Source organism: Hippoglossus stenolepis, chromosome 3 (assembly GCF_022539355.2).
Source record: "Hippoglossus stenolepis isolate QCI-W04-F060 chromosome 3, HSTE1.2, whole genome shotgun sequence".
Classification (NCBI taxonomy): Eukaryota; Metazoa; Chordata; class Actinopteri; order Pleuronectiformes; family Pleuronectidae; genus Hippoglossus; species Hippoglossus stenolepis.
Window position 1 is genome coordinate 22,767,965 of NC_061485.1, and position 24,763 is coordinate 22,792,727.

The following is a 24,763-nucleotide window of genomic DNA, read 5'->3' on the forward strand; positions in this document are numbered from 1 at the left end:
CCAGAACATTGATCATTTGTGGAATTTCCAAGATATATGTCAGTGATCTGTGTCTGTTGCTCCACTCTCTCCAGCATGGTACATTTGTTTTTGACAATTACTCGCGACCTAAGTAGTGATTTAAAAAGAAGAATCTTTCCAAGAGAATTTTCTCCTTATCCAGAATTTGTGGATATTTGTGGTTAACTCTGATTCCCACTTTTCTTTAAACTAAATACAAAATGTAAATTTGAATGAAATTGTATTAATCACACTTTACAACTATGACTATGGGTGTGAGTACAAATATTGGTATAGCTTTAACAACTATATGGACTTCTTCAGAAAGTGGAAATGTAATTGTCTTGTGCGTGGCATTGTGATAATGTAGTATTAGGTGTGAATACGATGGAAAAAACCCTTTTAATGTGTGATTTAACACAATTCAAATAAAGAACGACATTTTACATTTCACAGCCCAAATAAATGTTTATTCATTTACATATTTATATAATTTAAAATCCACTTTCCAGGATTTCGGTCACAGACTACTCTCAGGTCTAAACCACATTTGTGATTTGTAAGGAGTTCAGAATAAAAACATGTTTCTCTGTACAAATCTTAATACACTTCTTAAACCTTTCGGATTATCCCTCGAGAAATAAACAAGGATGGTTTTGTGTAGTGCAAATATAACATTGCCATCTCCTACAGCTATAAAGTGTCTATACAATACCATGTCAAAGGTTCAATCGAGATCTTTATGTCTAAAGCAAAGTTGGTTTTAGCTCCCTCAGATTTCAAATGGACACCTGAATCATAAACTCGAGCTATCCTTCATACTGATTCTGTAATAATGCAATGTATGTTATGAACAATCCCAACACCCCACTTAAATATGATCATTAATTAAAATAAAATAAGAGATAAAGTTTAATTTTCTTTTAACAAAGATTAAAGTTAAAGTCCCAGTACGGTAAAAACAGTTTATTTCTGGTTCTTCAGCAGTTCATCAATCTGGATCTTGTACATGTTCTTCACATCTTCAAGGTCCAGTCTCAGCTCCTCGGCCTCTTCAGCCTTTTCTCCGTACATCTGCAGGATAGTGTTGTGCCTCTGCTCCAGTTCCTGAAATGCACAGCCACACAAATTATGAGAAAGGACCTTTTGTTCATTGAGGATTCACCTTTTCTGATCTCTGGGACTATTCTCAAGATTTACAGTGCCCACCTTGAGCTGAACCTTCAACTTGGGGATCTCCATCACCTTCTCATCCATCTCGTCGTTGAGATTGGTGAGTCGAACCAGCTCTTCTGACATCACGGAGCGACTCCTCTCCAGACTAGAGATTTCAAGCTTCAACAGCAGAAGGAAAGAAAGAAGGCTTGTAAAAACTAGTGACGGCTTTGGAGTGCAGGAGATGACGATATCTTTTTGACAGACAATTCCGCACAATGAAATGAATTTTTTTTTTTTGTTATATTAAAACGTAGTACATTTATTGAGCCCCCCATTTACAGGCAGGTGGTGGTGACATAGATGAACCATTAAAATAGTAAATTAAGTTCTAAGTAGCTTTATGCAGATTTTTTCTGAATTGCTACCTGTAGCTGAGCGATCTCTCCTTCTCTCAGTTTGAGCTGAGACTGGAGGTTCTCCATGATGCTGGAGCCTCCCGACAGCCTGGCGGCCTCATACAGGTTGGTTCCGCTCATGGACACAGACATGGCCATGGTGCTTAATGAGTAGTCTGAAGGGTCATCCTGTGTGAGAATACAACAAAGTATAAAACCAATCAAGCTACACGATTCCAAGCATGTAGAAACTGATCTTAACTTTTTTCCCCAGTATGTACCTGGGAAAGAAGAGACGTGTGCAGACCAGCATTGTCCGCCGCACTGATGGAGCTGGAGCGGGACAGGGAGGGTGTGGAGGATGCAGGGGGCTCTCCGACAGAGTGGGTCAAAGCCTTCCGCTCCTGAATGGGAATAATTTTACAACCGATCAAGAGAAAAACTAAAACATATCTGTGGTTTAAATGGAGAAATGCTCGTTAAATGCAACAGATTTGATGATAATAATGTCAAAAATCCTCCTGAACCTTTTCCTTGAGTGACTCTTGAGCCAAGTAGCATTTCTTCTTCTCTTGCTCCACCTTCATCTTCTCCATTTCTAGCTGATTGGCCAGCAGCAGCTGGTAGAAGAAGCAAAAATGTGCACGTGAAGAAGCCGTTTCATAGACATTGACAACAGTGGTAGGAGAGAGCATGACGGTACCTTTTCCTTCTTGGTCTCTTCCAGCATCCGACTGTGTTCTCCTCGCAGATTTTCCAATTCAACATGCTCCCTACGTTGACAAAACAAGCAAGAAGTCACTACAAGCAATCAACAGTATTTAAGACTGAAGTGATGGAATATGTCTCTGGTGGGTATATTGTCAAATAAAAGTAATAACAGCATGAAATAAACAGACAATTCTCTGAGTTTTTCCATTAAAGCAGAGACAGGGTTGTGCAATATTTTTACCTCAGAGAAGATTTGTTAATTTTCAGATAAATGGTAACATTTTAAATTGTTTTTTTACTGCCATGTGGTATATTTTCTCTCTTTGTCACATAATGCCTGCACAGTGCAACACAGGAAACAGTAAAGATTTCATCATATACACTATGCAAGCAGCCCAGAGCCACAAAACAGAGCCAGTAACTGACCACAAGCATTTCCTGATAAATGTGGAGAAGTAATAAACAGTAGATAAAGCAGAAATCACTGTGTTGATCTTTATAAAATGTCAAAAGAGGCAGTTGCCCGTTATGGCTTAGTAAAATGTCATGTACACTTGAGACTCAAGCTATTTAAAAGAAGACCATAGAAACAAAACTTTAGAAAAACACATCAAGTTGATAATAAAATACCATACCGTAAAATAGCCAACACATGTGTGTGGATTTACTCAGCTTTAAGGGCTTTAGATGAATATTAAACAGATCCTATTATGCGAGTTGCCTGATTAACCTGCGTTATTCTTTGATTTTGAAACAGTAACCTTAACAGTATACGAACAGGACAAAATACCCTGGGCATTGGGTTGAGTTTATATGGCTCCTGTCCGGTGTGTCGCACCACAACACCCAGCACTTTAACCACTCTGCTCTGAATTAAATGCCCCGTCAGGGAATTCTGCTATTTATAGATTCTCTGAAGCAGCTTGGAAAAAGCTGCTTGGTTTAATAGCCATGATGATGCTCTCACTCCTTTATACATCGTATACTATGACTGCAAAGCATTTAGGCTCCTGACAACAAAATTACATTACCATCATGATTTAAGCTGCAATATTTAGATCTACACGCGTGACTAAAAAACATTTACATACACAGGAAACTATGAGCGGTTGATTATATAAAATAATTGTGTAGCATATTTATGATGAACCCAGAACCTGAGGGAAAACACACACACACACACACACTGAGTCCGCTGCTCTCTGTCTCTCTCCGTGTCTTTCTCTGTCTACTTTTCTTAATTACTTAAATCTTTGTTCAGAGAGCGCACATTCATCAGCCGTCCCGTGCAGAGCACAGGGCAGATGGTAGAGACTCAGAGAGGAGCAGTAAATTACTGACAGAGCGGTCAAATCAAACTTAGCACGGTCCAAACATGTATGAAAAGACCCAAAATTAACAATGTAAGTGGACTTAGTGGAGCTGTGCATGGATCCCTGGTGCCTGCCCTGGACTTGGTGGGGCTGTGGCCAGGCCGCTTGCCTTCTCCGCGGGCTGTGGAGCTCAATATGACTTGCGATTAATAGCCACATTGATTAACACATTAACCACGTAGCCAGGGACTGTTGGTAGTTATTAATCGCAAGTCATATCGTCATCACGATATTCAACAAGCTTATTGAAGGTTTTCCTAATATCCTGCAGCCCTATCCCAGACCCTACTGTCACAAACAGAACCAGTTGACCAGCTGATGTACGTACATCATCACTTTACTCTGTAAAGTTGTAATCTATTACCTGCTGCTGTCATCCTCCAGTTTCTCTCTCTTGTTCTTCTCAGCATCAAGTTGTGCCAGGAAGCGGGCTTTCTCCTGGCGCAGCAAAGAATTCTGGGAATCCAGAGAGGCCAGCTGGGACTTGATGGACAACAGTTCCTCCGTTGCGGAACGCTCCTTCTCCACGGCAACAGCCAGCTGTGCCTGAGCATTGGCTGTTAAAAGTAAAGAGATAAAGTTTTTACCCACTTTGCACAATACAGTATTTTGGTTGACTCTTTTACATATACAGATAAACTCCAGCTTTTTACCTAGTCTATCAGAAATGTTATTCTCCAGTTTTTCCCAAGATGCTGTTTGTCCGCCCAATGAGGCCTGTAGGTTCTCAATCTGTCGTAGAAGGGGCCGTGTTGCCGAGGTAACACTCTGACTGAGCTCCTGGTTCCTAGTCTCTGCCTCCTGGAGCCTCTGTGGAAGGTGACAAGAAAAACAAATATGGCGTGCATTAAACAAACCTTGCCCTGACACAATTACCTTGCATGCCTGGCCACCTTCTATCAGGCATATGTTACCTGTTGAAGCTCACTGATCTCCTCCCTCAAATAATCTTCTTTCCTTGCCTGCTGCTGCTCGGCCCTTTGCAAAGCCATCCTCAGGTCAGCCACCTGTGCACAACATTAAAAAGAGTAGATGAAGAAATGAACTTGGCAGTTAGGAAGTGACTGTCTGTAAATGTGTAAATGAAAGAAATGATCAAAAGTGTGAGAAAAACTCTAAGAAAAAAAAATTCATAACATAATGCTATGTTCACATTTCTGTCCAATGTACCTCCAACAAAATTATCATAATATTCTGTAAAGAAAATAGTTATTATTGTCCATCTCACATTGTGGTGGTATCACATTCATAGTAGTTGTGTGAATGTAAGCAGAGGAAACTGAACAGTGAGTCCAGTGAAGAATTAATTAACATCAACACCAGGTGCCTGTGGCTTTAATAGCTCCAGCACCACCTCAAAGAAATCTGTTTCAAATTAAAGCTGCACAACTGACTCACACTTGAGGATAAAGATTTAGGGAGTATAAACCACAGCATACTGTACATGTTGCAATACTTATTCGGTATGAGCTTGGTCCCTCACACAGCAGCAATCCGATAAATCTGATAATCCTTCAACACCTGCAACAAAAGAAAAGATTCTACTGCTTGAGCATGTTATTACCTGGTTGGCCAGGGCCTCCTGTTGCATCCTGGCCTCATCCTGGGCTTTCTCAAGAACCAGACTCAGCTGCTCCTTCGCCTGCGTGTCCCTGCTCAGGGCTGCTACTTCAGCCTTGCTGGCTCTGCTGGCATTCGTCTTGTGGAGTTCTGCAAGCTCCCTGAAAACAGATGATGAAGAAGATCATTAACATCATGACCCCTTTTACAGTGTAGTCAGAGAGCAGAAGTAGAAGAGTGATTTTTTTTTTCTTTGTTGCTTTGGCTTCGTACTCCAGCACATAGGATATGAAATGAAACATTGACTCTGGGGTATATATATACGGTATTATTAAATTTATAAAATTAAAATGGCTACAGTTCTTACACTGTTCACATAATTCAGATGTAACCCCCTCTAAAATACAGGTGAATGTAAACACTTAAACTTCAGTTTCATTGCTTCACTTCAAATCAAATAAAGCTGGAGTGCACAAAGTATATATCGCTTTCCAAATAACACGTTGTGTACTCTGTCAACATTGACACTAAATTTACAGTAATACAGAGTATTGTTTTAATAGCAGGGCATGGCAGTGTTTACTTATAAGAGTTGTCCAGAGCAGCCTGTACGCTTCGGGTTTTTTCCTGCAGCTCATCAGAGTCTGACTGCAGCCTGCTCAGCTCCCTCTCCTGCCGCTCCACCACAGAATTCAGCTTCTTGATGTTTTCCCTGTGCTGTTTCTCCAGCTCCTCCTTCCCTTCTAGAACCTACACACATTACAAAAGTGGGCAGAATGGTGGTAAAATATTATACTAACACATTATCTCATCATGACATCAGTAACCAGGGAGCAACAGCTGAGTCAACAAACCATGTTGTACACAAGTTCATATGATGAAAGACAAAGAGAAACCAGAGGTAAACAAATAATAAAAGCACAGATGCACAACAATGAAAGGCCCTTTGTTCTTCAACTTTCTAAACTATAAATAGGACATTGCAAGAGAAATAGGCGTGTCATCGTGTATTTGCAAACAATGTATTGCTAGGAGATATTATTAAGTTGTGTTGGGTTTTTTGACTTAAGGCTTGATACTAGGGATGGGCATAATTAATCGACGATCGATTAACTGATCATTAAGAATTTCGTCGATGACATTATTTTTTCATCGATAAAACTAATGCATGTTCTGTTGCGTAGTGTGAGTCTTGAAGGAATGCAATGGATTTCGCTATGTGGCAGCAATTAAACATTTTACCACACGGGGCAATGTTTGAAAAAAAAAAAAACGCCACAGGCCTACTCAGTTACCTGCGAGTTTCCGTGTATTTCAAAAGTAAACATGAAGAGGTCACGGCGAAGTGTAGCGTGGGACATTTTGATTTAAAAAATGACTTAGTTCACTGCCAACACTGCGAAGCTGTGTATAAGTACAACTCGGCCACGACTCAAATGATGTACCACCTGAACAACGCACATCCGACCCTGGTTCGTGGCGGTGCATCCTGCTCTCGGTCTCAACCTAGCATCAACTCGGTGTTAGCACGGAGGAGCTGCGATGCACAACGAGCAGAGAAAATTACCCAACGGATCTGCAAGTTCATCGAGATGGATATGCTACCCTTAAGTATTGTTGAGGGCGAAGGTTTTCGACAACTGATAAACTTATTGGAACCGGCATATCACATTCCGTCACGACGGGAGCTTCTAGCTGTCGGCTCCGCTGCTTAAGAGTATAGCAGCGCATATTTTCAAGTGTAACCATTGAACGGATCCCGTTTAACTGCCACAAGAGTTGTTCATCTTGTAATAAAGATCTCAATGAGGAAACACACTGTGTTTTTTCTATTTTCACTGCATTTTAATATAGCCTATAAATAGTTATTAAGTTATTAATGATTAATCGAAAATCGATCGTTAATTCTCCCGACGATCGATTAAGACATTTTATTCGAATGCCCATCCCTACTTGATACACTATCTGAACCAAAAATGACGTGATCCAGCTTACTACAGTCATCATTGTGTTAGATCAACAGGTTTAACATGTTGCTGCGAGTGCTGGAAGCAATAACATTGTTCTGAGGTATTTGGGCTTCAGTTCACAAACAATATCTTTCAGTCCTGAGCGTAATTCTTTTGGCTCATTAATTTCAAAGAGAGTAGCATAAGAAACACCTTTAAAAACAAGTTAAACAATGGATCAACTCGTCCTCAAAGACAATTCAGTCTGAATGTGACCGCTTGAGAAACTAGACTGAATTCTGACCTGCTGGAGCTGCCTGAGCTCTTCCTCCTGCTCCCTGATTTTCCTCTGGTGCTTGATGGTCTTTGTGTCGCTCTCCTTCTCCTTGACACGCAGCTTCTTGATGATGTTACTGTGCTGCAGCTGCTGCTTGGATAACTTCTCACCTAAAAGTGAAACAAATAAATACATACTTAGGAAAATGCAAAAACAGGCGCTGAGTAAATACCCACCACATCTGAGCATTATTTAAGGATATTTCAAACTGTAAAGTATTTTTAGGGTATAAAGTCACCAGTAAGGTTTAGTGTCACCAAGTTTTCTTTAAATCCACCATTTATACCAGAAATAGCTAGTAACACAACAATATTGATGGATGCAGGAGCCCCAGAACATAAGACAAAGCTAAGAAATGCAGGGTCCCATAGTTACCAAATAAAAAATATGAATTCTTCATGTGCTACATGACCCAAGTTGGATACCATAAAAGCAGCAGCAAGAGCTAATCAACAGCTGGCCTTACGTAACATGTTTTGTTGACTGTGCAGCCCGTTTTGAGTAGACAGGTAGTGAGTTGGTGAGGGTGGTAAATAATTGGTTTAATCTTTAAACGTGTCTTACCCTCTTCCAGCAGACCTCTGATCTGCTCCTCCTTCTCCCTGATAATCTCCATTGTGTCGCTGGAGTTCAGCCTCGTAGAAAGCTCTTCTCGCAAGCCCTTTATCTCCTGTAGCACAGAAAAATATCTTTCATACAGAAACTTTGGACCCTTCTGATTTAGTTTTTGAGTGTCAAAAGAGATACATGCGGGTTAGTTGTAAAATAAATTAAAAAAAAAAAGATTACTAAAATATTATTGTGGGTCTAAGGAAAAAAAAAAAATTTAGTGGGAGAAGGAGAAAGTTGTGTCTGATCTCGAGTATGAGTTACCTTCTTGGCTATATCTCTCTCTTTGCAGGCCAGCTGAGCCTTCCTCTCAGCATCTGCGATGCGCTGGGTGAACTCATCCTTTAGAGACTGCACAGTGGAGCTTTCCTCCTTGAGGCTTATCACTTCACTGGGAGATGAACAGACTCATTAGTGAAAGAGCTCATTGTTGAAAAAAAGCACAGGTACATTATTTTCAGCCAGATCACTTAACATCTCAGCAGTATTTCTCAACTGTAGGTTTAATGAATACTTAAGTAAATAAAGGTAAAAAAATAATTACTATTTAAAGCTTTCCAGAAGCTTTGCTGTGTGTCTTTCAGAAATGCCTTATCAAGAATAGTCACAGTGCCTGTGTGAACCAGGTGTGTGTCGTATACTGACTCTTTGAGATTGTCACAGTCCTCCTCCAGCCTGGCCTTGTCTTTGCTGACTGCCAGCAGCTGAGACTCTCTCTTCTCAAGGCGGCCTGACAGCTCATCAATGACCTAAAACATGTCAACAACAATTTTGGATGTTTTACAACAGTAGTCAAAACCCAAAAAAGTGTTTAAACACATTTTTAGAAATGCCCTGTTTCCATAGAAAAACGAATTCTTGGATTTATGAAAAAAAAAACAAATCTTCTATGCTGTTTTAAAGATGTTTTTAAAATACACAACTGTACAGTAGTCCTTGGCCACAGAGGAAAAATGGGATTAATGCTGTTAGACAGAATAAAACTGAACAAAAAAAATTCGATGTGACAGTGTAATAAAGCTGTTTAACTTTATCTTTAGCATTCTGAGGAATTCTATGCAAATACTGAGTTTCCTGTTTCCTTTGGAATGTTGCTTCTTGATAATCATCGTTCTAGTGATAATGCATCGATGTATTTTTATTTTTTGGGATTCTTTCAGAGGTTTTTAAGGCATTAGCATACTGCTGCAAAAGTGTACATACAAAACTAGTTTATAACAACTGTCCTTCATATTTGTTAACCAGTGTTGTGACAAAGTAATGCACTGGTGTATTCAGCGTGACCAACACTGATATATGGACTTTGTAACCTTACTTTTGCAGAATATCATATTTAGCCAACTCTTGCCCATAGAAAACCTCTACTAAGCAAATACAGTCCAAAACACACAAAATATATGAATAATATGTGCAATAAACATATCTTTAAAACTAATATAACCAACCACATATTTCTTAGTGCTATACGAAGGCACCTGGACTTGCACTTGTTCTTGAAGACGTTTCACTTCATACCCGAAAGAGTTTTTCAGTTATGACATGAAGAAGCTTTTTGGATGAAGTGAAATGTCTACAAGAAAATCAAGCAAGTGCAAATGCCTTAATACAGCCTTTGGAAATACCACGACCTGGATGACTGAGAGTCTTCACAGGCATCATGATCATCACATAGTTTCATAGTAGGTTGTAGAGTTGTTACCTTTTGAAACTCCAATATCTGAACTGTTGAGACACTTCTCATCTCCTCTGTGATTGGTGGAATGATCAGTTTTTCAGCGTTGGAGAAGAGCTCCGACAGTGTGACGGTTGCCTCTGATCCTCGATCCTGCTCCACTAACTCTTCAGGATGCTCACAATTCACAGGCGTTGCACTCCGTCCACTCTCCTCCATCTCATCCAGCGACTGCTCCCTCGCCGTTTCAGTGAATCCCTCCTCGTCTTCCTCATCTCCTACCTTGTCCACCATTCCATCTTCCTGCTTCTGACAAACAGCTGATTCCACTGTTAAAGAAGCAGGGCCTGCAGTGACAGACGCTAGTGTCCGACTGCTGGGGATGTCATCGTCTGAGTTGACCTCGCTGACACTCCGGCTATCCAGTGACTGCATACTGAATGAATCGATGCGTTCGAATGCGTCTGAGGAGGAACCGCAGCTCTCTGTGAGTTTGGGGTAGTCCTCCAGTCGGGGGAAATCTCCACAAGTGGAGGCAGTGAGAAGCTGGAAAGAGCCCTGCATTAAGTGAAGGGCAGCCTTACCCTCACCCGTTTCTTGTCTGGAGCTGGCTGAGCTCTCACTCAACACACTCTCGTGATCGAGCACTTCAATGTCACTGGTGGTAGAGGTTCCTGAGGAAAAAGCACTTACAGGAGGGGACGGGGTATCGTTTTGACGGTCCTCAACCTTTGAGTCTTTATGCTCCATGAGTACCTCCTTAGCGGATGGAGGGGGCGAAGAATCAGTGGGTGTAGAGCTCTTTAGTTCGGAAGTGACAGCAGAAGGTTCAGAGGAATCAATGGTATCCTGCTCAACCTGGTGTTCTGATGGCAGCTGTGGCTGCTCTGTTTTTGGATCGAGAGAAACTGTTGAACCAATATTTGTTTTTACACCACTCGTTTTGCAGTCAGGGTTACAAGGAAGATCACTGGAAGAAGAAACAGGAGAAACTGGCTGCAGGAGGATGGTGTCTGCATGAGGGGCTTCTGGTGAAGACTCTGACTCAAATGACTGGCTTTCAGCAACTGTTTGATCCTCATCACTCTCATCAGTGGATGTTGACTTCTGACTCTCGAAGTCTTTCTGGATCCCAGCCTCTTTCTTTTTCTTTCCCTTCACCCGAGGGCGCCTTTGGGACTTAGCAGGAGCGACAGACACGACCTGGGTTTGGGTGGCATCTTGTTCATCTACAGCTAACAGAAAGGCACTGAAAAAGTTTTCTGATTCATCCACAACTGTGCGGGTGACAGGCGTGGTGATGGCCTCAGAGGAGGGAGGCGGAGTGGTGGTCTTCTCTTCAGGGGATGTTTCCCACTGCGTCATCCCCCATCCTCCACTTAACGACAGCTTTCCAGGCAAGGAAACATCTGGGAAAAAGATATTTTCAATTCAACATGGCGCTGGCTGCTGCTGAAATCTGATTGGTCCCTGAAGTGTCCTAGTCCTTTAAATAGTCTTTTTTTTTATTAATAAACTTGTCACTACTAACAATAAATGTGACAATTTGTAAGTACACAATGTGCTTGAACAAGCAACAATATTTAAAATATATGCAAAACATATGAGGCTTTACTCAGAGCTATAGAGCTGAACAAGGGACGATTTAAACGTGCACCTTACGGAATCAGGAGATGTGCATGCATGTTGAACATATAAGGGCCACTCTGTGTTAACTGTGGCCCCTGAATTAGAACAATCCCAGATCCACCGCTGTGTAAAGTGGAAACATTAGCCGTTACCACCATGAGCAACATTACTTACCATCATAGGGCATCACAGTCATGTCACCCCATTGGTCCTCTTCTTTAATGTCCAGAACACGGTCGATGGACTTCTGAGCTGTTGTTAACGCCTGTTTGGCGAAGCTGGACAGGTGAGAAGCGTTGAACCAGCTCATGTTGATGTTTAGCTCGCTAGCAACCAGCGAGTTCAGAAACGGTTACGCTGACGTAACAGGGATTTTGGCGTCGCGACGTCACTTCGCCCGCATTTAATTTCTTGTCAACGTTACCATCAACTGGCTAGAATGATCTTTGGCAATGTCAAATTCCTCCCGTGCCGTATAAGTGTGTTGCCAGCTAGCGACCACCGAGCTAGTTAGCAAAGCTGTACGTTAGCCGACGCATATCGCTGGTGCACAGGTACAACATCAATCCCACACACAGCTCGCAGGATCAGCGTTTCTCTCTCAAAACCGCATAATGTCAGCCAGTGGTGAACACGCACGGGTTTTCTCTAACTCCACATGATGAGCTCTACCTCTACCACCAAAGCAGAAGCGTCCCCATGCTAAATCCAAGCCGTTTCCCGACTCAGTCGCTCGGCCGCCATCGTTTGTTTTGATCGCTCTCAGCCTGTAGCCCAGCTAGCATTAGCATTAGCCTGCTCCCTACTTCCTTTCCACGTAGCACCATGACGTCATGATCCGGGTCTGACAAGGGCCTATGAAGAAGTGTTTTTATTTAGAAATTTCATTTATTTATTATTTTTAGATAATTATTTATTTTTAATGTTATTTAGCTGATATTTGGTTTAATTCAAATCTTATTCTATCGATCTTGGTGCTCTTGAATGCAGACGGTTCTACAGAGGGGATGAAGAGGAGAGGAGACAGTGGGCCCCCCTACAGGTTGAGAATTACTTTGATACCACATTATGAGTTAGAACTTTCCTCCATCAGGTTATCAATCTCACAGAAATACTTCCCTCTGCCAAATCTGGTGTAAACATAAAAAAGATTGGGCCCCTCAACCCTATGGAAGGCTAATTGGACACATATTTTCACACTTAGTTTGCGGCTTTCCTGGTTTAGGAAGCAATGCAACCGATGCACACCTCATGGAGGAAGGGAGCAGTAAAGGGGTTTGCAATTTATCTTTAAATTTCTTAAAAATATCAATGGGGAGGCCAAAATTCTGTGCAATGTAAACAGTTAGGTGCAATCCATTCACTGTACATATTCTGACACATAATATATTTCTTTACACTGTATATACCGGTTTAATTACATTCATATTTTTGTCTATATATTTGTTCTATATTTCTATTTCTTTATATTCCTTCACCCAAGTACTGTGTGCTACTTATTTGATGTCTTTCTGCTGCTGTAAAATTGCAAATTTCCCAATTGCGGGACTAATAAAGGATTTCTTAATCTTAATCTAGGTCAGTCTGATATTTCCTGAACTGTTAACTCCCCTTCACAGTTCCTGCTATGTTCATCTGAAATATGTCTTAGTGATCTAAGGATTGTGTCTGTTTTTTCTAAATTGAGAAGACAATCAGAGACATACAGTTTCTCATAGCAAGTCCTAAAAACTTAATTTATCTCCACAGTGTCGATGATATTTCCATTTAAATCTTCAATGGTAGTAATAGCACGCTCTGTTTGTTGTTACTTACCCCTTGTGTGGTGTTTTATTACTCAGCCAATGTTCGCAGGTCTGATGGACCAACTGCATTATTGGGTTTTAAAAATCAATACTGCCATAACAATTTATGTAAAAATACTTAACATATAATTACTTTATTGCAGTTGAAAGCAATATAGACAGCATTTGTGATTCATATTTGCCATTTACCTGTTAGATCACATTTATGAAAATAAGTGCTCTTCGTTTTTTCGTGTTAAAACGCAGTAAACAAGAAAAATTTATTACAATCAAGATATGGCTGAAAAAAACTAATATGAAACAAGGTTGTGCATCACTCATGTCAGTCTGCACAACACATCAGCCCCATTGAACACAAAGACTATTTGTGAATAGCCTATACATCACATGACAGTTTTACATATTGCATATGTATTTCTTGCACTTGATGCATGTATACTGTGTCTTCCTGTCCATCTTGGGTCCACACACATCGCAGCGTTTCTTTTTGTTACTACCTGGTTTGGTCCATTTCCACTTGCTGGCTGCTGTGCCTGCTGGCCATCTGTGAGCGAATATCGGAATCGAATTAGCTTAATGCTAACTCACCTCGCCTCACTCCACCAATACGGGTCAAATGTGATATTTCCGTTCTGGGAATTTGTTAAGGCCTCCAGAGTTCTCCACCATAGACCTATAGATAGGCTTCTCCCAAACTAATTTGTTATCCCCAACAAAATAAAAGAAGTACATTACTGCAATGCAAACGTGTTGATGCATGTCAGTGTCATTTACGACATGAGCAAATGCAGATGAATTATACCTCATGCACAGACCTTTCAAATCAAAATTTGTTGGTAGTGATAACACTTGTTTTATGAATGTCATTACACATCAGGATCTGAGAGAAGAGTTGAGGATTTTCTTTTTACCAAACCCCTCAAACAGTTAAGTCATAATCCAAAGTTGTAAAACTATTCTATTTGTATTTTGATGTTTATTTAATATACCATTGGCATGATAATTGTATCAGACCTGAGGCCATGCTTGGAGTGATTTTTTTAATGATGCTTGAAGGTCATATTTTATGTTTCTAATTGACAAAATGTTTTATAATGATGTATTTAAAAAAATAAATGTTGAGAGCAAGTCTAGTCAGCAGATGGTGATCCTCATAATTCCCCAGACCTATTTTTTAACCATTTTTAAGAGATCTAACAATCCACTTAAAAGACTGAAAATAATGCTTCAGTCTTTGAGGACACATGTAAACAAAGTGGACCTCTCAATTCATTGAAAACGCTGAAACAGTGTTTTGTAAGAAAAGGAAACATTTTATTTCTGTCCAATCATCATTTTCAGTGGTAACTGCAACTGAAAAGCTGTCTTGGAATAAATAAATAATTTAAATATTCAAAAACCTGAACGAGTACAGAATAATCTTTTGCAGACCGACCAGTTTGTCTCTTTGCACAAAGAACACTTGAGGTTGTAGTGCAAATAACACATTAATGCAGAAATCCTCAACGCTTGTAGACGATTTATCATCAAACCATGACAAGGTATGAACTGTAATTTGGCTTTTCAGTGCAAAAACGTTAAATTTAGTCAATAAGTAAATACAAACAATAACGTTCTCATTTATACTGTGATTGGACACACTGTAAACTGCTCCAGTTTTTAGACCATTTTAAATATTTTGCATCCAGCCATAGTTGGCCAAGAAATAAGAATGACATCAACTGGACGTGGTAGTGCTTGATGTCATCCTATGAGGTAAAGCAGAGTCTGAATAACATGGTCTGGGGTGTGGTGACATCAGCTACAGCCAACTCCTGTCCATCAGTCAAACCCAGCTCTGGAAAAAACATATTCAGAACTAAGTCAGACTACTCTCAATGTATTCATTCATCATGTATTCACTGGAGTCTGACCAATTCAAAATGTATGCAAAGCAATTTTTAGAAAGCACAAACACAGGAGCTCACCCTTCAGAGTTTTGGAGAGATTTGGCCGTGTCCTCTGTTCAATTGAGGCGACAGACTGTAAAACAAAAAGAACAAGATGAACTTGAGCTCAAACTAAAACTTGTGTGTGACATTTCATCAGGACACACCTCACATTGCCATGAGAACATCAGGCTACACTCATTATTTTTGATGTGGTTTTCATACAAGGCACTGGTTTCTACTACACCCCACACAAATTCTAACTACGAATGAGAAACAACATTGGTGAAAAGACAAGCGATTTCTTTTCTTGGACCAATGACTGTGTAGAACTGTAACTGATAGTGTATACATTTGACTTCAGCCCTTGAAGTCGACTTGTGACTGATGAGAACCAATCCACATGTCTCCGATTTTGCCTGTTCATCACAACTCATTCCCGGCATCGTAATAAATAAAACAGGGACAGCAGCATTTCCAAACTAATCAGTTTTAGGCCCTCTAAAAATCCGGAGTACTGTGGATGGCAGAAGTAAACATAGCAACGGATATACATTAAAACTTAAACACAGTAGTGTGGATGTTGCCTCAGGCTTTCAACCAGGTTTTAATTACCTGTAAATATAATGTCTTGTTCTTTCCTTCCACTGTTGCTGTTATCGCAGGTGATTTCATTTGTCTGGAGGAAAAAAAGAATGACATTTGGATTTTTTAGATGTTAGCGATACTGTAATAAACAGTAATGATTTCTAACGGGGAAGACAAACTTACAGGGAAGTGCTCTCGGTGAGGTAGTTGAGCATTTCCTGGAGTTTGGAAGAAGGAGCAAGGTGCAAGTCCAGAGGTACTTGACTGCAGGCTGAACAGTTTTCCTACAACAACAGTGAACACAAACACACTTCATCCAAAAGGTCCTTGATCACTGTAGTAAACATGAAAAGGCAGATGCAGCTGAGGGACAAACCTTCCGTTCTGCCTCAAAAGTGTATGTGTATAGGCCGTCCACATCATTGAAGACCATGTAGTTATTGAGAGGTATGTAGGCACTGCAAATTGAAAAGGTGAGATCATGAGCAATGGTGGAAGGAACGTGCAGTTTATATAAAAATGTACATAATATGCATAAAGCTGCCAAGAAAAGCCGTCTCTCACCTTGAAGCTATCTTGAAAACCTCCGTTGCACAAGTAGCTGTGTCAAATAAAGCAGAAAAAAGGCTCTGTATAATTTCTGTATACTGAAAGTCAATATCCTCGGTACTGTGGAAATTATTAACTTTTATTTAGCGGGTCATAAAATCCTCTATAAAGGGCTCTACTACAATGTGTTGTCTCGATCTTTGTTGCTTACCAGCGATTACAGCATTTGTAGAGGCTACAGCAGGGATTATCCTCTTCACAACACCTGCAACGTTAAAATGGAAGCAGAAAAAAGTTTCAAAGTTTTGTAAAAATCTAATTCTAAGAAAAAAAAACTTTACAAATCTGCTAAATGGATTGAACCTTAGAAAGACACAGTACAGACACAGACGAAGATCAAGTATCCAAAATAAGTCAGATGAAAACAGCTTGTGTTTTATGTACTTAGGCTCCTCTCCAGGCAAAACTGCAGGAAAAATAGCTCTGTTTTGGTGGTGACAGTTAAATGGGCTTTGGATACTCACCCTGGGTTAGTCTGTAGGTGACTCCTGTTATGTTGAACTCTGCTGCTCTCTCCAGAGATTTCTGGTAAACCCACTGGATGTGCTTTGGGTCATCGCCATCCAGGGCCACACCATCTGACACACACACAAGGTTTATGTTTTCGTTCATATGTTTTGTAATTCAGATGGCAGGGACAGTTGAACATGCTGTTCATTCCAGACATAAAGTTAATTAAACAGACATAATAGGTGCTGCAGGCTGATTACATACCTCCAAAGGGTGTCTCTTTTGGCCACAGCAGCATCCGCACATACTCAATGCAATGTTCTGGCAAACGAGGCATGGAGGCTATTGTACACATGGGGAAGTTGATCTGTAAAGACAGGTGTATTATAGAAAGCTGACCACCAACTGTTTATGTAAAACCATTTAGCCATGGTTAAATGCTAGCTTACCTGGGGAGGATAAAGCTCAAGGGTGCAGTCGATGCAGGCGGTCATGCCGGGGAGAATGACTCTGGCGTTGCCTTTAAAGCCTTCAGTCCCGCCGTCAATCAAAGGAATGATGGAACCTGGATCCAAGACACCATCCTCATACACCAGCAAAGACAGCTGCACAGGGAGACAGAGAGGTTACACAAAAACCAACAGCATTACCATGAATTCATTATAAACAATACTGACAGAAATCTGGCACAGACAGTTGGCAAATGTAACAAGGAAATAAGAGCAGTAACAAAGATTTCAATCAAAAGCATTCACTTACCAGCATTCCATTCATCCACCTCCTGGCAACTACAGAGTCCAGTCCACAGACGATTATGTGGAACTCTAGATGAAAACAGAGATGAATACATTCAAATCCAATGTCTGATAATGATGCAGTCCAACCTGTAGGGCTGTAAAAAATATCTTGTGGAACGATATTTCATGTTGCAAAAACAGAATGTGATCCACACAGAGGGGAAAAATTGGTCCCAATAAAATTCAGCACATATTATTATGTTATGTGAGCAATGCTGAGTGGGAATGTTCAGGGGGCCAGTGTTCTGCAAAAGGAGTGAAGTGAATTTTGGCTCCTGTTAAGTGCCGGTATTGATTTTCAATTTTTCTTTTGGTCTCTAGTAGTTTATCACAGTGAAAATTATTGTGAGTGTAATAAACCTTGAGCATCAAAACAAACTATTAACTGCCTGTACTGTTACACACCTACTCATTATTCCCAACAATGAGGAAATTTAAAGACATAAAATACTCACGTCTGTAGAATGTTTCATCGAAGTCTTGAATTTTCTTAAAATGTCTGAACAAAGCATAAAGGAAAAGTTCATACAGATCTTTCTTTTAGAATGATGTCTACTGTGTGTCTATGTTTGTGAACTATATTATTTTGAGATAAAGCAGCTATAATATCACAATTCTATGAATCTTTAGTCTTTCACCTACTATGGCAGGGCTGCCTTGTTCTTTCTATTTGGATTATTATGAATTATCAGGAGTGTAACAATTCTCCAAATCCATGTTTCAGTTCAGAGCAAGATATTTGAGCCATTGCTTAGATCACACCCAGGATTTTTTTTTGTCTTATGTGATTTTTGCAATCATTGAATCATTTCATTGACACATAATTTGGCCAAAAAGACAATAGAAATAAAAGAAATGTGCAGTATTTGAAAAATACAGCTTAACCTGAGTTTTTATGGAATATTAAAGTTTTGATTTAGTGTTAAAGTGTTAATTGTGAAATGAAAAATTTGTTATGTAACATAACTCAACTCAATAAGTTGCACCATTGCAGTGGCAGCAGTTGAGGTATCATGGTTCCTCTATCGACGATCATGGACATTTGTACCATGAGTTCAGTCTCAGTTTAAGAATAGTTCAACCCCTTTAAATTATTCACTGTGCATGTTGAACAACTGCATTTTTATCCAACATCTACAAACTTGCAACAATTTGTGAACAACTGACACACGAACAATTCATTTCAAAAGGATACGGTACTACGCAGCATCCAGGTACTCGACTGTTGATAAAATCCGCTGCCACATTCGCCTTGGGTCGACCTACATCTTTTGGTCTGGGCAAAATTAAAGGAGAAGAAAACAATTACTTGCTACCTTACTCAATAATACAGGTCATAAACTTTATACAAAAAGTATTCAATAATGATACTGACCTGAAAAGGAACTGTCGGTTGAGGTTAGAAACATCAATGGTGTCCATGTCAACAACATGGATGTTTCGAATGCCTGATAAGGCCTGGGCCACAAGAGGAATAAAAAGAAGAACATGTTGAACATTTATTACAGCTTAAATGATACCTTTCAAATACTTATGATAATAGTGATCATACCAGGTCTTTCAGCAGCTCACATCCCAGACCCCCAGCACCAATCACCAGGATCTTGCAAGTTTCTAACATAAACTGCAGTGACTGGTGAGAGACAACAGACAATACTGATTAGAGTAAAAGGAGATGACACAGGACAGATCAAACGATAAATGAAAATGAGCATCATGGTAAGCGCATGGGGGAAAATTTGATACTTTTGCCTCAGAGATTATATTTTAGCACCTGTCCATTTGTTTGTGTGTTCGTTTGTCTATTAGTTAATAGCATACGCAAATACTACTGAATAGGTTTCCATGAGACTTAGTAATAGGATGGGACACAGGCCAAGAAAGAACCCAGTACATTCTGGGAAGGATTCAGACAAAGAGGCAGATCCAGGATTTTGTTTTTCACTTTCATTAATATGGCAAGATTGTTGACATGTTTTGACATTTTCACCAATTTCTCATTTATGGATCTTGATGGAAACAAATCTGGCATATTCAGGTCACTGAAATCTATGAGTTTGTGCAATTTGATGCAGTTCCAAACCCAAATCTGGATCTGGTGGATTTAAATGTGGTTTCATTAGCGGACTGTTGGGCCTTAGTTTAGGTGTGTGCTTCATTGAGTGCCCTTTAGTTACCTCTGTGCTTGGTTCAAAGTCAGGATGAGTGAAAGGTCCCGATCTTTCCAGAAACTTTTTGATATGGTTCCATCGACCCACCCACTCACAGGTGCGAGCGTTGCCTCCATCCACCACCATCCTGAAGACAACAGGTACATTTAAGATGCAGCAGCACCTCCTAGGCAATACAGAGTTGCTGACATACAAAATACTGTATGAAGATTAATCCACAAAGACCTAAACTCAACACTGATTAATGATCACACAGTGATCACACAGCACGATCTGCGGTTCACAGCAGATCGTGCTGTAATTCAAAGGATTGAGGAACTAAATGGGAATATTGTATAAATCATCACTTGAGTTTAGATGCCTGCCTCATGTCAGCTGCTCTCTAACATATGTTTGACATAATTAGTCTCAGGGATATTTAGTAAAATGTCGTATCTGACCCAGTGGTATGCTAGCTGAGTAGCTAACATGTCAACAGTGAGCAAGCACCTCTACCGTCAAATGGAGGCGAGTGATACAACAAAAACAATCACTGTATGTTCACGTTAGCTACTCATACTCAGCAAGTCCAATATGTTACACTTTGTTTACAGGCAGCTTCCCCAGCTAGCTCGCTAGCTAACGTTAACCTTTCTCGTGTAACCTCGAACCTTCGGGCACTTCTAGCACATTCATCACTAACTTCTCAGTCAGCTCCACTACTCTGCTTCTTTTCTTCTCCCTAAAAAGAGAGAATAAAAGAATGCATGCTGAGCCTTCGTGTGTTAATGAGACGTGAGAGCATCTTTCGAGCAGTTAATGACTGTTCTCGCTCGTTCCTTCGGCAGCTACTTACGGCTCATCCGTGTCCGCCATGTTTGAATATTTTACTGCCTTCAAATGTCGATGGTAGCGGCAGTAAATTCAAACTATCTTATGCAGTAATATCAATATAGTCTTAAAAACTAAGGTAGATCTGGACCATGTTATGAGTAGAGACATTTAGTGCTATTTTGTCTTCATTTTATGTGTTATAGAGGATAAGGCGTTAAGATAACTTAGATATAGATATTAAAGTTCCAATAGAGTTCCAATATTTCCGATAGTGCTGAAGGCAGCACTGTCATTAATCTCCTACACAGAGTGCAATTACAACAAATATCCAAAAGGTGGCAGCACTTGACTCTTATGTGGCGTGTACTCACTGCACATTATTACATCAAAGTGTTTCTGATGAAGAACAACCAGGGTTCAACTGTGTGTTGATCTGCTCAGATACCTTTGAAAGAAAAAAAAAAAGAAGATATATTGGCTCTGTATAAGCAGTTATTGTATCTACATATAGTATTCAACCAAATTGCCTGGACTCGCAAGGGCAATTTGTGTGGAGGTAAAGGTACAGTGGCTCATCCACTATTAAGAGGGTTGACGGTTCGATGTCAGCAACTGGAGAATCAGTTGCCGAAGTGTCCTTGGGCAAGATACTGAACCCCAAATTGCTCCTGATGGCTGAGCGATTGTGTGATTGAGTGCATCTACTGTATGTGATGCGCGGAAATACACTGTATGAACGTGGGTGGAAAAACTGTACTGTGAAGCACTTTGAGTGGTCATCAAGCTAATAGAAGCTGCTATATAAATGCAGACCATTTACCATCTGCAGATAAATTATGTGAGTGACCAACAAAGTCCCTCTATGAGGCAGGGAAATAGGGGTTGTATGGTTCAACAAAAACCCAGAATAGATGCTATGTGCAGATCTGTGATGTATCGAGCCATCACAATGTGAAACAAGTTACCAACTATGACTACTGAAGCACCCTGTAACGCAAATCTTAAAAGAATAATGAAAAATAATTTAACAACAAATCACATGTTACTTAATAGACCTGTACAATTATAAAGGAATGCAACTGATGTGCTGCTATGTTTAGTTTTAACTTGTTTTTTATTAGTTGTAAATGTTTAATTGAGATTTTATTGCACATGTTTATTGTTACATGTAATATGTCTTGTACTAAGTGGTTTGCTGTGTGTGGAGTGTGGACCCCTGGAAGTGTAGCTGCATCCTTGGTGGCCGCTAATGGGAATCCGAATACAAGAATAGTAAAAGAATGATAAAGTATAATAGCTCAGCCATAACTTTGGCAATTATCTATTAAACCAGTCGACAGATAGGAAGAGACAGAAAGAGAGAAAATGGCCAATGAGCGATAAAGAAACCTGTTTCAAGGGCACAAATCAATCAAACTAAATGAATCCTAATCAACATGTTCATCATTTCTCTTTTTTTAAAGTCAATTGCGAAGGTATCCAACATTGAAACCAAAAAGCTTTGTAAAACAACATAAAAATGAACAATTTTGGAGATTTACTGCTTTGAGTGGCTTTCATTGTGAATTGCTCCATGAGGCACTTAGCACGAGTGAGACATGAAACCGAGATCCTGTAATTATGTTTTACGGCTCTACAAGTGAGGGCATCCCCCTCAAGTATATGATTTACAGTGTTCTAACGAATCTCTGTGTTTAATCTCTCATTATAGGATGATTAATACACCTTTCATGGACTTCTATATATTTTTAAGTGAGCTGAGGAACATAATGAATCCACCTGTCTCCACCCACTCTTATAGTGGAGGAAATGTGGAGGAGATACCTGTGAAAGAGGTCAGTCAAAAACTGGTTAATGTGCGCACTGATAGCCCCATATTATTTGACATTGATACAGTGTGGTGTGTGTGTGTGTGTGTGTGTGTGTGTGTGTGTGTGTGTGTGTGTGTGTGTGTACGCAGCAAGACAAAGACCCTTTCTTCTCACAGTTTCTATGATTTGAATCGTTTTTTTTTTTGTGGATTTTTAATGAGACGTTCCGAATGACAGCGTCCGAAAACTGATAACTAAAAATATCTGCTGTGGCCATGTCCTTCATAGCTGACTGCCTGCCACCCCAGCCCTCCTCTCTCTCTCTCTCTTTCCATTTGTTCTGTCTGTCTTGTCCGCTTTCATTAAACCACAGTTCTTCTCTCGTCCTAAGCAGCAGAGCGATTTGATGACATTTCATCCAAAAATGGGAGACTGAATCCCAGAAGACACTTCAAAATTGGTTGAATAATGGATGAGGCCCATTGGTGTGGGAGTATTGCTCATGGGCACTTCAGTAGATATGACATATCAAATAAAAAAAACAGTAAAACAAAAAAAAAATGTATTTCATAGTATTTACTGTTTCACTTTTTTTGTGTGTTTTTTCTAAATTAAGTGTAAATGCCAAAAAGATATTGTAAACTACTGTTATTAAAAACAGAAGTGCAGTGCCCGTTGTAAACCTGCCTGTGTGGAATGAGCAGGTTGCTGATGCTGGTTGTAGTTTACTTTCTGAAACTGTAAAAGTGACCTTCAGTCGTTGAGCCACGGAAAATAACGACATGTGGCAGGACTCAGTCCACACTGCTGCACAAAGAGCCGTTCACCTGTTTATTCAAAGTTCAGTGAAGTTCGACTCAGTAGACAGAACCCTGAACTGGAGAATCTATTGTCCTTTCCCCTGTTGTGAACGTGCTGTTGTTGTGATCGACAACGTCACATTGATGAGTCTTCATTGTTGCTGCTGCTACAGAGATCTCCTGTATATTAATATTAAAAGTATCATGTGTCAAAATCGCATAAAATTCGACATTGCACTTATTTGGGCCCCTAACAACACACATGCCAAGTGTGAAGCTGTCAGGATGAACATATCTCGAGAAATGAGTTCCACATACAGACAGACAGAGAGGGATTTCTGGAAATAGTAGAATGGACCATAAAATAAAAGTTATAAACTGTGAATTGACAGGAAATTATTGATTTGTTTTAAACTGAATTATTTAATTCATTAATGATTGTTAATGAAAAAAAGAGTTTTACTGTAGAATAACTAAAAGTGTCTTACTATAATTTGACTGTAAGTGTTTGGCTCTGACAAAATTTTACAGTTTTTTACAGTGATATACATTTTCAGGTTGAAGCCAAGTCTGTTATTGGGTGTTCATCCAATATCATTTTGAGGACATTCCAGTGATGTGGAATGTACACTAAAGTAGGGCAGCAGAGGAGCAGACATCTTCCACTACTGACACTTTGTTATAGATTCCATTGAAATGCCATCTGTCATTTTTCCACCTTAAGCAGAGACATTGTGAATGTCACCACCGTGCCTTTGACGTGACCCAGCTCTCTGCCATCCATCACAGCCCGGTACAGCAAACAGTGGCCATGCAGAGATTGAAGAGTCCACATTTGAATGGAGCATTTCTTGACATACTTGAAAACAGCAGGCAATCAAAAGAAAAACACCTTGTCTGGAGGAAGAACCTCAGTGGAGCTGCTGACCTTCTCCGCTTTTCCACATCTTCTTCTCCACACACACACACAGAATCATAGTTTGTCAGCTTTATGGCCCCGTGCATCTCCATACCCATTTTCTATTTGATGGCTTTCTGTCAGAACGTCCAAAGTGATGTTGATCGTGCTAATGATAATGTGTCACGGCGATGTGTCCCATGTTGGTCGCAGAGCGGGGGCTGCCGGCCGCAACGCAAGGAGACTCCACTGGCTGATGTTGTGTTGTGCTGTAGCATAAGTGATTGATGACTCTCTCTGTTGTAGTGCTTTGATTAAGACTCCCGTGATTTATCGCCACTGCTCACAATGTAATTAGACTCTATATATACACTCAACTAAACAGTGTCGTCTTGCTATATGATGCCAATATGTGCGAGTGTGTGTGTTTGTGAGCACTTGAGTGTTATCTTCAGACATTTGTACACCACATATTGCAGGGACATTCATCTGAGTCTGTCTTCACACCTCCTCTGTTCAGAATTTTTTGTATTAAAATAGGAAATGTGACGCATGTGAGGTATTATCAGTTTATTTAAAATGTGATGGATGTGTTTACCTTTGCCTGGAATTAACTGGAGTCTTTTCAATTCACTATTGTTCTATAAAGAGATACTGTATTTGCTGTGAAAATGCATCCCTGCTGTTTTGAATGGTTCGA

At 40.1% G+C, this 24,763-nt stretch overlaps 2 protein-coding genes across 3 annotated transcripts; both read right to left on the bottom strand.

The window, feature by feature from the left end:
- Window positions 1-448: 448 nt before the first annotated feature.
- tmf1 (TATA element modulatory factor 1) lies at window positions 449-12,183 on the bottom strand. Its single transcript, XM_035152216.2, has 17 exons — window positions 11,568-12,183; window positions 9,792-11,173; window positions 8,738-8,841; window positions 8,357-8,483; window positions 8,048-8,153; window positions 7,451-7,593; window positions 5,781-5,947; window positions 5,202-5,358; window positions 4,552-4,644; window positions 4,291-4,447; window positions 4,002-4,194; window positions 2,257-2,326; window positions 2,081-2,173; window positions 1,835-1,957; window positions 1,584-1,742; window positions 1,210-1,335; window positions 449-1,107 (listed from the first exon to the last, which is right to left on the bottom strand). The coding sequence occupies exons 1-17, from the start codon at window positions 11,701-11,703 to the stop codon at window positions 967-969; spliced, it is 3,477 nt and encodes a 1,158-aa protein (XP_035008107.1). The 5' UTR covers window positions 11,704-12,183; the 3' UTR covers window positions 449-966.
- Window positions 12,184-14,490: 2,307 nt separating this feature from the next.
- uba3 (ubiquitin-like modifier activating enzyme 3) lies at window positions 14,491-20,659 on the bottom strand. Of its 2 annotated transcripts, XM_035153056.1 has the most exons (18): window positions 20,577-20,602; window positions 20,424-20,462; window positions 19,748-19,868; window positions 19,123-19,203; window positions 18,946-19,028; window positions 18,766-18,846; window positions 18,026-18,069; window positions 17,533-17,597; window positions 17,223-17,378; window positions 17,038-17,140; window positions 16,788-16,901; window positions 16,475-16,528; window positions 16,279-16,315; window positions 16,091-16,172; window positions 15,898-15,998; window positions 15,742-15,805; window positions 15,166-15,220; window positions 14,491-15,035 (listed from the first exon to the last, which is right to left on the bottom strand). In XM_035153056.1, the coding sequence occupies exons 1-18, from the start codon at window positions 20,594-20,596 to the stop codon at window positions 14,947-14,949; spliced, it is 1,389 nt and encodes a 462-aa protein (XP_035008947.1). In that variant the 5' UTR covers window positions 20,597-20,602; the 3' UTR covers window positions 14,491-14,946. The 2 variants fall into 2 exon arrangements, with proteins under 2 accessions (XP_035008947.1, XP_035008948.1); XM_035153057.1 differs by lacking the exon at window positions 20,424-20,462 and having other exon boundaries at window positions 20,577-20,659.
- Between the last annotated feature and the right edge of the window lie 4,104 nt (window positions 20,660-24,763).

What these genes read in the sequence shown, in the direction of transcription:
- tmf1 (XM_035152216.2), bottom strand. Translation starts at nt 11,703, where the DNA reads ATGAGCTGGTTCAACGCTTCTCACCTGTCCAGCTTCGCCAAACAGGCG. An exon ending in GACTGTGATGCCCTATGATG is followed by an intron (nt 11,174 to 11,567) that starts GTAAGTAATGTT and finishes TCTTTTTCCCAG; the next exon opens with ATGTTTCCTTGCCTGGAAAG. An exon ending in AGATATTGGAGTTTCAAAAG is followed by an intron (nt 8,842 to 9,791) that starts GTAACAACTCTA and finishes GACATGTTTTAG; the next exon opens with GTCATTGATGAGCTGTCAGG.
- uba3 (XM_035153056.1), bottom strand. Translation starts at nt 20,596, where the DNA reads ATGGCGGACACGGATGAGCC. An exon ending in GTAGTGGAGCTGACTGAGAA is followed by an intron (nt 19,869 to 20,423) that starts GTTAGTGATGAA and finishes TGTTGTCTTCAG; the next exon opens with GATGGTGGTGGATGGAGGCA. An exon ending in CCTGGATGCTGCGTAGTACC is followed by an intron (nt 18,070 to 18,765) that starts GTATCCTTTTGA and finishes TGCTTTGTTCAG; the next exon opens with ACATTTTAAGAAAATTCAAG.